Raw genomic sequence first — 11,456 nt, 5'->3', positions numbered from 1 at the left:
ACGTAGCGGCGGTCTATGCGGCCACACACGTCGGCGAAGGATGGTGAAATGCGCGTGCGACTCTCAGAAAATCCAATGCGCCGGTCGTTCCATCGATCAGCCCAGGAATCTGCTGCTGGACCACCCCTACGGGAGGCGAGCCACCCCCTCGCGGCGCGCCGAGTTGTGCCGCGCCGCGCACCACGTTCCTATCAACCCATTTACCCACCTAGCCCCCGTCTATCCATTTTACTCGAGCAGCGCCCGATATAACGTTGGGCGAGGCCATCTTCCTGTGGAGCAATGACTGGCGAAGAACGCGCAATTTACCCTTCTCGTAATTTACCCTCCGTTTCCAGGGTGTGTACCGTTAGATTATGATAGATTGATCACGAGTACACCAATTGATCATTTATTTTTCACGCTAAAACAATAATTATTATTATTATTTATTGCCATTGCACCAAATATCATATAACTAGAAGAAATACAAAAAAAATGAAAGAAAGAAAAGAGTTGCGCAAATAAAAGGCTTTTATATAAAAAAAATTGGATTAAAGCTAGGATATATAAAGTATATGATAGTAAAGAAATTAAGAAAATATCTAATTAAGACAATGAAAAACGTTTAAATAAGATCGACGTAAAACTGATACATTTTCAAATATATGTACAAGACTTAACTAGCAAATCTGCTTTAAAATCGATCTCCCACTGCCCATCGTTACTTCATATATAATATGTGTGTGTCAAGACGTTCTTCAACGAGTCTTTTGTTGAAAATCCTCGACATCTTTTAATGTCATATTCAATTCAAACACGATTTCTCGTGCACACGTCATTACTTTTTTTGTTTTCGAAATCTCTTCAGGGTTTACCGGACTGATTTCTATGTAAATTTCTGTGTTAACATCCGCATCGCCGCTTGTCCTTCTCACTTCTTCACCGATAGTTCTACAAATGTCGCGCCACAATTCTTTCTCACGAGGATGCAGAACTTCGACAAACTCCCGAAAATTTTCCCAGTCCATGTCCTCGCTATTTTTGAGAATTTTACGATAAATTGGCAAAAACTCCGCCACCACGTGCTCGTCGTTATTTCCGATAATGTTTTTCAACGGTGCGTCCTTGTAAATAATTCGTCGTGTGATTCTTTTTGTAGAATTATCTGTCGACTTGTCAGAAGAAACAGAAGTTACATTCTCGTGAAAATCCTTGACGGAATCTTTGGATTTATTCTGATCCTGGCTACGCATATTTACAAAGCTATCTTGCCTCCCAAGCGGACGACCCTTTCGTAACTCGGACAGTTTAGTTGGAATACAGTCATCCGCGAAAATATTTGTCTCGTTGTCTGTCTTATAACACTTATTAGAACGCGCAAATGTGGCATCCGCGGATCTAGAATGTAGTAACTTTCCGCTATTTAGTGTGTCGCTCGTTAAATATTTTTTGTAATAAAACGTCGAATTCTTGTTCGACGTCACAATCGTTTTAATCAAACGACGAATCCCCCTGCGCGTTTCTGACGATAATCGAGCTAGGACATTCGAGTCATGTGTACACAGCTCGCTCATCGATTCTTCTGCGTTACCAGAGAGTCTGTCTTTCGCAATTTGAGCTCTGACATGTCGAGCGATGTCCAGAGAGGGCCTTGACGAAACTAATTTGCGACCTCGAGAGATATCTTTGTCTATATTATTCATCTCGTGTTTCCTACGCAGAGATCCGAGGATCAAATTTTCGATGGATGACGAGCTAAAGGTCGTAGCATTACTCCCCCTTCTTTGCTCCGAAGAAGCGCAATTCTCGAGAGAATCCTTTTCCATGTAACTAGACCGTCTGTCCGTTTTCATTTTCGTTACCGCATGAAAGTGTCGCGAAATATTTGAAGGAAAGCTAACGTTCTCTCTATCATTGTCTATTTCCAGTGGATAACGGTACTCGTTTGAAGCTACCCGAGGTAAACGTCCCGATTCGTCGAACAACCAAAATCCCGCGTCAGCACGCTGCAGACAATCCTCTCGGCTGCCATACAAGACGGAACTCCGTTCGTTTCTGGTGTCATTCAGGCGAGTGCAACGCCTTTCTTGTAATTTCGAGAGAAGTTCGTCTTCTTTCTCGTCTAACTCCGTAAATTGACCGCGCGCCAAATATTTCACGGTATCGACAACCGGATAAATATCACCGTGCTTGTATATATCATCGAGCGGTCGTTGCGAGGCTTGATGGATCTTCCGTGCGATATTAGAACATCGATCTCTTGCCAACAAATCATCGATTTGCGATTTTGGCTCATACAAAATCTCCCTTATGATCTCCTCTCTGTCAATACTACTAGCGTAAGCTTTTATCACGTTTGAAGAGTCATGCTTACTATACTTACTTCGCGCGGCTTTGCATTTGTATCTTTTGTTCTCCTCTGTTTCCAAATTTGTAAATAATTTTTTGATAGCTTTATTATCTTGATAAAATGTATTATTAATCGTGGCACTAATATCGGCTCTCGTAACAGAAATATTATCAGATTCTTTTGAATTTTCAATACATCCCTTCATTACAAAAGCGCGTTCTTCAATTGGCAATAATTTCATTTCGCTCAATTTGTCTTTGTATTCAATTTGATTCTCTTTGGAGTCATTAATTCCTTTAATTTTCGATCGTACGTTATTTATTAAATCTGGGGCACTTATTAAAATCTCTGACTGCTCATTAGTTTGATCATTATTACTACAATCGCGCTCGGCAGTTATAGTCTCACTATTGTATCTGGGTTTTGTTCTACTTTTTTTAAGTTTTTCAATAGCAGAACGCGATTCTAGCATATAACTTATTACTCCGCAACGTTCGCATCTGCGCAAAGAGGAATCGTTTAAGAGGAGATTCTCTAATTTCTTATCGCGACGCTGGGCCAATAAGCATTGCAATGTTCGCGAAATCTCGTTACAACAATTATTAGTCAGTGAGGAAACTTTAGGGTCAGAGTCTGCGATGAAGTCGAGAATCTTATAAACCGTTTCTAGCTCGATGAAGAGTGCATCCGGTGCATTAATCGTATCTTTACGCATTGGAGAACCTGCTTCTTTGTTATTTATTTTATCTTTCACTCGATCGTGTGATTCTTTCTCATTTTCGTGTAACACAGAGGTTAGTGGTTTGCCTGATTTAAAAGAGCGATGCGAATAATCGCAATTCAATTTCTGGTAGGTAGGTGATAATGATATAATTTTCGACATTTCAGCGTTTCCGTATGTATCCTTTTTCCCTTCATTTTCATCGAACGAAAGACAGAAATCTCGGTTACTTTCTCGCTCGGTTATGGTACTTAAAGTTTTCGTCGAAGACGTTATTGTGTCGTTCGAAGATGTAACTTGGGATGGGACTATCGTTACCTTCCATAAATCATTAAAAGCCATATTCGATACGCAACAGTCATAAAAGCGATCTTCTCGATGCATCTCCTTTTATATCGATCGTTCTGCAAAAGCAGATGAACTTTATTATTTACATATTCTTCAGGAAATTACATTTTTAATAAATAACTATTAAAACATTATAGGTATTAGGTAAAATTTGACAAGTTATTTTATTACCAGTTATGTTGCATATTTATCCATCAAAATGATGCATCTTCAGTGATTTACAATGCTTCTATTGTAATAAAATTTTAATTATTAGTATTTAATTATATTATATTATAAAATGTATTCTTATCAAATTTATATACAGTTATATAACGTACATAGGTTATAAAGTTTGATATTATTAACACGAAATTTGTCATTTAAATGCCTTATTCTTAACTCGAGTTTTGAGTTAAATTTCAACATTTTTGTGTTTCCATTATTAATAGCAATTTAAGACATAAAGATATCTAAGATATTTAAAAAATTTTGTTTTTATTATCAGAATAAAGCATTTAATTTAATGTAATTATTTTTCTGAAAAAAATATCCAATATACAAAGAACGTCATTCTTAATTTATGAACAAAGCACGATCTACGGCGGGAATTAAAAAGCGTTGCATTGAATAATCGCCTGTGACCGATATCGAGCCTACGCTCGCGGAAATATAACAAGTGACTGTTTAGCGTCCCGTCAGAATCGGCGCGCAGAAGAGGTTGCCTTCTGCGAGAATGCCTCAAATCATGGCAGAGGCGTTCGCGAGAGGATTGCTAGACAAGATAATGGTAGAAGTTCTGGACGTTGTAGAACGCGACGCGGAGGATGGTAAGGTGCAAGCTCTGTATGTCTCGTGAATGTAACGACGGATTGAATAGAGACCGTTGTTGTACGCGCATATGTCGTTGTTCATTGATAAACGCCGTTTCACGATGCTATCCCTGCAACAGAGCACGGTTCCCAGTTGCGATTGACATGCATCTTGCGAAGATAACCGCGCGCAGATGCATATAATTGTCCCTATTAGACACAAATAATATATATATATGCGATGAACGGCTGTTTATTAGGTAAATCCTGGGAACAGGACGTCAATGAGGAAACAGGCGATGCTCAACAGGAATACGTACACGGTAGACCGCAAGCAAACGAACATGCACACATAAATTATAGCATGGCCGACGAAATAGAACTGATCGCGAAGATAGTTCGCGATTTGCGCGACATACGCATCGGAGATTCACGTTATGTACTTCCGCCTTCATTGTTAGCGTTGGAGAAGCAGGTAATTGGATGTAGCTATACATTGCTTTTCAAGTAATTATTCTATTATTCTATTATAATCAATTTGTACAGAGATTATAGTTACAAGAGAAAAGGAATGAGAAAAGAGGAAATAATGTAAATTCAAAAGATGATATGATATGAATTCAAATTATGATAAACATTTTTAACAAGTCGAATAATAAGAAATTATTTTTTACGTATACTGTCTTTTTTTTAATCTTTAAGCAAATTTATTTCTAAGAGAAAATCACTGTGTTAACTTTAACAATTCTATGATCAAGTAAAATTACAGTCGCATCTTTTTCAATATTAAAATATCAAAGAAATATAATTTTTTCATTTAATTTCATAAAAAATAACTAAAAATCTTGTACTTCCGTACATTTACATATCTCATCACAAGCGGCTCTACGTAAGCCGCGTATGGCCGCAATTGCGGAGCACTCACGTGCGAGAGCACACTTGCGTGTGCAACGTGCTCGCGGTTCACTCTAGTGCCGCACATGTGCCACCGTTAATTCCCTGCGCGTTTGTTAGGATAAGAAGGTTTACACACGCGCTTGTCCTCGTTCGAACAGGTGAAGTGCGACGTGTGCAACGTCGACGATGCGGCGCCGCTCACGAATCCAGCGACTGACGACGTCGTCGAAGCTCAGCGCACGACCCGAGGTCAAGGCGACACGCACCAGATTGTACACGCGGCGACTCTCGAATCGCCGACGGAGTCGGTGAAGTTAATTCGGAGGAAGAAGGAGGGAGAAGCGACCAACGAGGCGACCAACGTGACCCGCGGTTTGCTGCAACAACTGATTGAAGATCTGGAGAACAAAGTTTCAATGCGCTCCGAGGACGCTACTTTGGAGTCGGTCAGCAAGGAACGCATTGCCGTTTGGGAGGAAAAGCAGGAGCGGTTCGTTAGGACTATCGAGGACAATGCTGATGGCAGAAGCGAGACTTTGACGGAATTTCTTCGATATTACGGCGATTCGATCGCCCGCTTCCGCGCTATCGAACGGAAGCACGACGAGGAAGAACTGAGATCTCACTCGGGTCTTCTTCGAGATTGTAGCTTTAGTTCGATCGGCCGCTCCCGCGTCATCGAACTGAAGCACGATGAGGAAGAATTGAGATCTCACTCGAGTCAACACGTGGCGTCCACCTCGAGGGAAATCGGTCTCGAGGACGTTCAAATCGAGAAACGTGGATCGAATTCGTTGTCGTCGTTGAAATTATCGCGCGATGATGGCGCCAAAACCGTAGATCAGATACTACCCGTCGACGACGCAGAGAAGCGAAAAACGTTCAACGAGGCGACAACGAGGAAGAAGAAGAAGAAAGGCTTTGGCAGCCGGCTAAAGAAATTTTTCCGCACCACTTTCGGCCGCCGGAAGAATTGATGCTGAGTTCCGGAAGGAATGCTACCTCGCGATCTAACGGCCGCGATTTCCCTTCGTTTGCTCGTACAGCAGCTTTTTAGTCATGTATTTTTTTTTTAGAGGGAAACACGTCCACGAATACACAGCGAGTAAAAATAACCGATAGCGTAGTTAGTCATCGACCGCGGGTCCCCGCAACTTCAGCGTTCAATATGACTGCGATGGCGACGCGTGAATCAGACTCTATACATTTCTAGATGCTAATCGCTGCAAGCATTGTACACGAACCCGCAAAATTCTGTAAAATATATAACGTCTGATGATCTCACATAATGCGTGTCGCGTTTTTGTGATAGCTTAAGCGATTTAGAGTTTAGAGTTCGATATAGCTGTACAGAGGCTGACTCGCGGCGTCGAAGGTCGAGAGTGTATTTTTGCCTAATGCGTCCATCGAGCGCTGCAGATCTGGTAATCTGACATCGGAATATTAGTGTTAGTCGTCGTCATCGTCATCGACGTCGTAGCCCCATTTATCGCAGCAGGAAGAGGCATTCGTCGACTCTCGCCTCTCGTCGCCTTCTCGAACTGTTTTTGGACCGCGGCGTTGCCATGCCCCGTCGCCGTCTCGGTCCGGTCCGGACCGAAACTCTCCTCTCGCAGATCTGGACCTCAGCATCATTCGAGGGTGTCCTCGTAGCGCCATCTGCAAAAATAAAATGAGTAAATTTGGTAACACCCGGTGCCACTTCTGGTTCAAGCTTCGTTCGGCCAACATCCACTGGTACCAGACAATCGACAATGGTAAGTCTCGATACCCGTCAGCCTCTTTCGCGAGAATCTTTCTGACAGCCTCCTTGTGAATAACACAGAAATTGAACAAATTACAGTTAAATTAATTTTAATCTTGCAATATAAAACTATAAGATATTGAAATGTGAACAGCTAATATAATAAAAAAATTTTCTTTGTATTTCAGGCAGACCTCGGCAGCAAGGATGTCGAAAGTGAGTAAAACAATCTTTAAATATATGAAGTTCTGTTAAATTTTCGACGCGTATAAATCATACGGAAATTAACGAAGATAGATTAATCAAGTTGCATCGCAATTAGTGAAGCTATAAGTGATTTCTACACGTAACTTCGTAGTTTTGAGTCACGCGATTAGAAGAAAGTGAATAAAGTTTCATTAAAATGTAAAATTTCTACAATTAACAAAACTGACAGTAAAGTTTGTGCCAAATCAAATCACCTCATTAATATTAAAATAATATATAACAGATTTTTATTATAAAATTGTAATTCTTAATATTTTTAAAAACAGTTCAGCCAATGAATAATCTTTTCGTTAAATGTAATTGTTTTATTTTGTGATCACCATTAAATTATTTAACAAAATATTTCAAAAATTTTAAAATTGTTGAGTTTTTTTCATTTCATTTATTCTCTTTAATTCTTTAACAAGAAATATTTTCTTCTATAAATTATATCCTTTAACTCGAAGAAAGTTTTATTCCCCTTTTTCAAAATTGTTTTTGGATAATTATTTTTTTTATTGAATCCAATGAATTATAAGACGCAAATTTTTTTCACGGCACTTCCAATTTACATTTGTGTGTTGCGTGCCATTTTTGACGTTACATAACGGGTCGGGTAGGTGGATGTGACCGTTCCGTAGCGCGTCAAAAATAGGTTGGTAGGCTGTTCTTATATGGTTCGGCGGGGGTAATCTGACCCACTACTTCCACCACCGGCTTCTTCAATCAGCGGTGGGGCTTACCGCCTCTCCCAAAATAGAAGAATATTTTTGAAGAAAGGTACGCACGCGGTATACTTCACGCGGTGTGCCTATGGCTGGTATTAACCCAGATTTCGCACCTCGTATATTTAAAAGCGAGATCGAATGCTCGTGGCCGACGATGGCGAGCTATACAGCAAGATTCTGCTTGATCACGAAGTGATCTTCTTAGATTTCGAGAACGTTTGATCATCGATGAAGAATCTGTTGCAGTACAACTGGAAAAAGTAAGCGTAAGTAAGCAAATTTATTTCTTTTGTTAAATAGGGGCGGAATTCGCCTTCTCCATTTACGACGCTGACGGCACCAACGTCATCGATGCGGTTAATCTTGGCGACGTCCTTCGCGCGTTGAACTTGAACCCCACGAATGCGACCATCGAAAAGCTGGGCGGCACGAAGAAGAGGGGCGAGAAGACAATGAAACTGGACGAATTCCTCCCTATCTTCAGCCAGTGCAAAAAGGATAAGGAGCAGGGGTGCTACGAGGACTTCGTCGAGTGTTTAAAGCTGTACGATAAACAGGAAAACGGAATGATGCTCAGCGCGGAATTGTCCCACACACTTCTGTCACTTGGTACAAACTCTTTTCATCTACAATTATTTAAAGCATATAAAAAAATAACAATTAAAAATTTACTTTTCTACTTTTGTTATGTAATTATATAAGATCGGGTGTAACTTAATAAATACCGACCACTAATTACATAGTGTTATTTCTTGTATAAAACTGAGTTGAAAAATCCTGAACCATTTTTTTCTACAGTGCTAAATAAAGCGATCACTACTGTAGTAATTACTGCTTTATTGAACATTGTAGCGAAAAATGGTTCAGGTTTTTTTTCGACTTAATTTTTTTATAAGGAGTAGTGCTATATGATTAATGAGTGCTATTTAAGAACTATTTTTGTCAACAATGCTTAATAAAGAAATAACTACTGTAGTAATGATCGCTTTATTTAGCACTGTACAAAAAAATGGTTCAAAATTTTTCGACTCAGCTTTTTACAAGGATTAACGCTACGCAATTAATGGTCGGTATTTAAGTTTACATAGTGCAATCTTGTAATATACATTTTTTACGTATTTTTTATGGATATTTGTGTGCAACTTTATGTTACGTGAATATCATGCTTTCAAAAAGTTGTATCGAAATGTTTTATTTATATAGAAAACAAGTTAATATGATCTAAATAATCGCATTTGTCGTAGGTGAACGTCTCACTGATACGGAGTGCGACACGGTGTTGAAGGACTGCATGGACCCAGAAGACGAAGACGGTTTTATCCCCTATGCCCGTAAGTGTCGGTTCGTTTTGGATCGGGTACCGTGAATGCGACCCCCTCCCCCCTTCAAAATAGTCGAGGAATGTTAAATCATCTGCATCACATTGACATAGGATACATTAACTTTGAGAAAAAATCCCTATCTATTCTTAAAGGCCCCTAGATCTGTTTTGTTAGAATTAGAAAGTCCCCCTTGTATATAATGTACAGTTGGCAAATCCCTCCTTGATTCGTAATATACGCGGCCCTCCGGTAACTTCTGGCAACGTGAAGAGATCCCTTGGATTCAATTTGTTTCCCACCCCGTCGTTTGACACTTCCACATTTTTGTGTTTCGCAGCCTTTTTGAAGAAGATGATGATACTGTTGTAAGCGGCTGAGGTGTTATCGAGACAATTATCCATCGTGAGTACACCCTGTAGCACAGTTCCACGATTGTCCGCCATTTCTTTATCTATCTATCTGTCTATCTGTCTCTCTGCCTCTGTCTCTCTTTCTCTGTTAACATCGAGTTTATTAACATCGTCTCGTTCGCGTTTTCTCGCCGAGCATATTCCAGAATTTGTAGGACGCAACGCTGCAGCTCAACAGGGATGCTGGAAATCGATAACCCGCTTCTCGCGCAGAAACACGTACGAAGGTTTTGCTCGCGCGCGGAGTCAATGACCTGACGAGATCATCGAGGCAAATTACACGGAATAAAATTAATCGAGACGGTGACAAAAAATTTAAACAGGAAAAATATGTTTATTGAACGAAACTTGTTTTCTAAAACTTGCATTACAGTGCATTTTTAAAATTTTAGTTTTTTAAATTCAATTTTTATTTCATTTAAGTATCACTTATATATCATTTTTGTTGTAGTAATTATATATTTATCCATTTATTTATTGAATTTTAATGTATTGAAATTTAAACGTAATTATGCAAATTACATTTTTCCGTATATACGATACTTCTATTATAAAAAACAATTTTTAACGTTCGAACTGTTGTATTTCTCTGCTACGCGAATTATTAATGCTTCTTTGTATATTTATGTATCTATCGCTTTTACATTTTTGTCGCTTCGGTATTTCAGAAAAATCTACATATAACAGCGCAAATTGAGCACTGACTGCTATTTAAATGGACTAAATCGTTCGGTATTTTCACAGCTTAGCTCATAAACTAATTCTTTATATTTTTGCCTTGAAATATACGTTTCCATGAAAACGTGCTTATTTGTCTATCAATGTTTCGCGGTATTTGACTGCGCGGAAAGATATATTGATCATTCTATTTCGTTCGCAGCGTTCCTTCGTAACCTGTGTGAGAGGGCGGCAGCAACAGACGACAATTAGGCTGATCGCTGTCAATATTCATCCGCCAAGCTCCACATCGACGATGGAACGTTCGCCATATTCACTCGTCACATTCACCACTTTTCTCATCCCTCCGCTCTGGATCATGCGAGAATCCATTGATAATTTACATGTATAAATCGCGACACGATCCTAAAATCAACAAATGTCAAGGCGTTAGCAGCACTTTATTGAATGGAAAGCAAGGGAAAGGGGAAGCATCACGCGAACATCGAGGAAAAGAGAAACAATACTTCACCTCAAATGCACGTAAAACATCATTATTTAATTTGGTTTCATACAAAAGTGTTCAATGTTCAGTGTTAAATTTACGGAATATCTTAATATATAGCAACATTGTACAAAGTCAGATAAAACGGTTGGTATTAATTTACTTCTTACTGTTACTGTAATAAATCGCTCCTCTCGAGACAACGGAGAGGATTAAAAAAAATCTCCCAGTGTTGATATTTTGAAAATATTCTGTTCAATACATACTGTACTTTCTATCGATATTACTTAATTCCCTTGTTAATTCAATACAATTGTAAATTTCAAATAATTGAAATATTATAATTTATTCATATATTGCTTGCATGTCATGAGATCGCAATTCGCATAAGCCGTACAAACGATACAAAATACTTTAATACTTGACGTGACAAAATATGATGTCACAAAGACCATCAGATTAGCATAAATTCTTTATCGCTAGCGTATAAGTCTGGCTATTTTTGCCTGACTGACATTTTCTTGCTCTACTTAAGCAATCGCGTGAGAAACATAGACAACAAGGCATGCCACTGTCGAAATCTATTTAAAAGCTGCGTCAGCTGGATTTCGTCTATTAAACGTAACACGATAATAGTGCGATCATTATCTACTGTAGATTTTAATTATGTGTTATGCAACACTGCCAAAACATATAATTATTTAATTAGTAAAACTTCCCTTTCGGATTATTTGAAATATTTTTATAAGAATCGC

The 11,456-nt window shown here is 39.1% G+C and overlaps 3 protein-coding genes across 5 annotated transcripts; 2 read left to right on the top strand and 1 right to left on the bottom strand.

Moving 5' to 3' along the window:
* Positions 1-588: 588 nt before the first annotated feature.
* On the bottom strand, positions 589-3,984 carry LOC105456537. The gene is made up of 3 exons (XM_011700646.1): positions 3,722-3,984; positions 3,573-3,630; positions 589-3,457 (listed from the first exon to the last, which is right to left on the bottom strand). The coding sequence occupies exon 3, from the start codon at positions 3,435-3,437 to the stop codon at positions 741-743; it is 2,697 nt and encodes an 898-aa protein (XP_011698948.1). The 5' UTR covers positions 3,438-3,457; positions 3,573-3,630; positions 3,722-3,984; the 3' UTR covers positions 589-740.
* A 39-nt stretch (positions 3,985-4,023) lies between these two features.
* On the top strand, positions 4,024-6,373 carry LOC105456536. 2 transcript variants are annotated; one of them, XM_011700645.1, is made up of 4 exons: positions 4,024-4,210; positions 4,453-4,515; positions 4,654-4,667; positions 5,248-6,373. In XM_011700645.1, exons 1-4 carry the CDS (start codon positions 4,117-4,119, stop codon positions 6,064-6,066), a joined length of 990 nt encoding a protein of 329 aa, XP_011698947.1. In that variant the 5' UTR covers positions 4,024-4,116; the 3' UTR covers positions 6,067-6,373. The 2 variants fall into 2 exon arrangements, with proteins under 2 accessions (XP_011698947.1, XP_011698946.1); XM_011700644.1 differs by having other exon boundaries at positions 4,453-4,667.
* A 379-nt stretch (positions 6,374-6,752) lies between these two features.
* On the top strand, positions 6,753-10,923 carry LOC105456535 (myosin light chain alkali). Of its 2 annotated transcripts, XM_011700643.1 has the most exons (6): positions 6,753-6,846; positions 7,022-7,049; positions 8,108-8,416; positions 9,052-9,138; positions 9,467-9,531; positions 10,420-10,923. In XM_011700643.1, the coding sequence occupies exons 1-5, from the start codon at positions 6,844-6,846 to the stop codon at positions 9,496-9,498; spliced, it is 459 nt and encodes a 152-aa protein (XP_011698945.1). In that variant the 5' UTR covers positions 6,753-6,843; the 3' UTR covers positions 9,499-9,531; positions 10,420-10,923. The 2 variants fall into 2 exon arrangements, with proteins under 2 accessions (XP_011698945.1, XP_011698944.1); XM_011700642.1 differs by lacking the exon at positions 9,467-9,531.
* The last annotated feature ends 533 nt before the right edge of the window (positions 10,924-11,456 follow it).

Source organism: Wasmannia auropunctata, unplaced genomic scaffold (genome assembly GCF_000956235.1).
Source record: "Wasmannia auropunctata unplaced genomic scaffold, wasmannia.A_1.0 LD335634.1, whole genome shotgun sequence".
Lineage (NCBI taxonomy): Eukaryota > Metazoa > Arthropoda > Insecta > Hymenoptera > Formicidae > Wasmannia > Wasmannia auropunctata.
The sequence above is the reverse complement of the archived record's forward strand: the minus strand, read 5'-3'. Positions and strand labels throughout refer to the sequence as shown.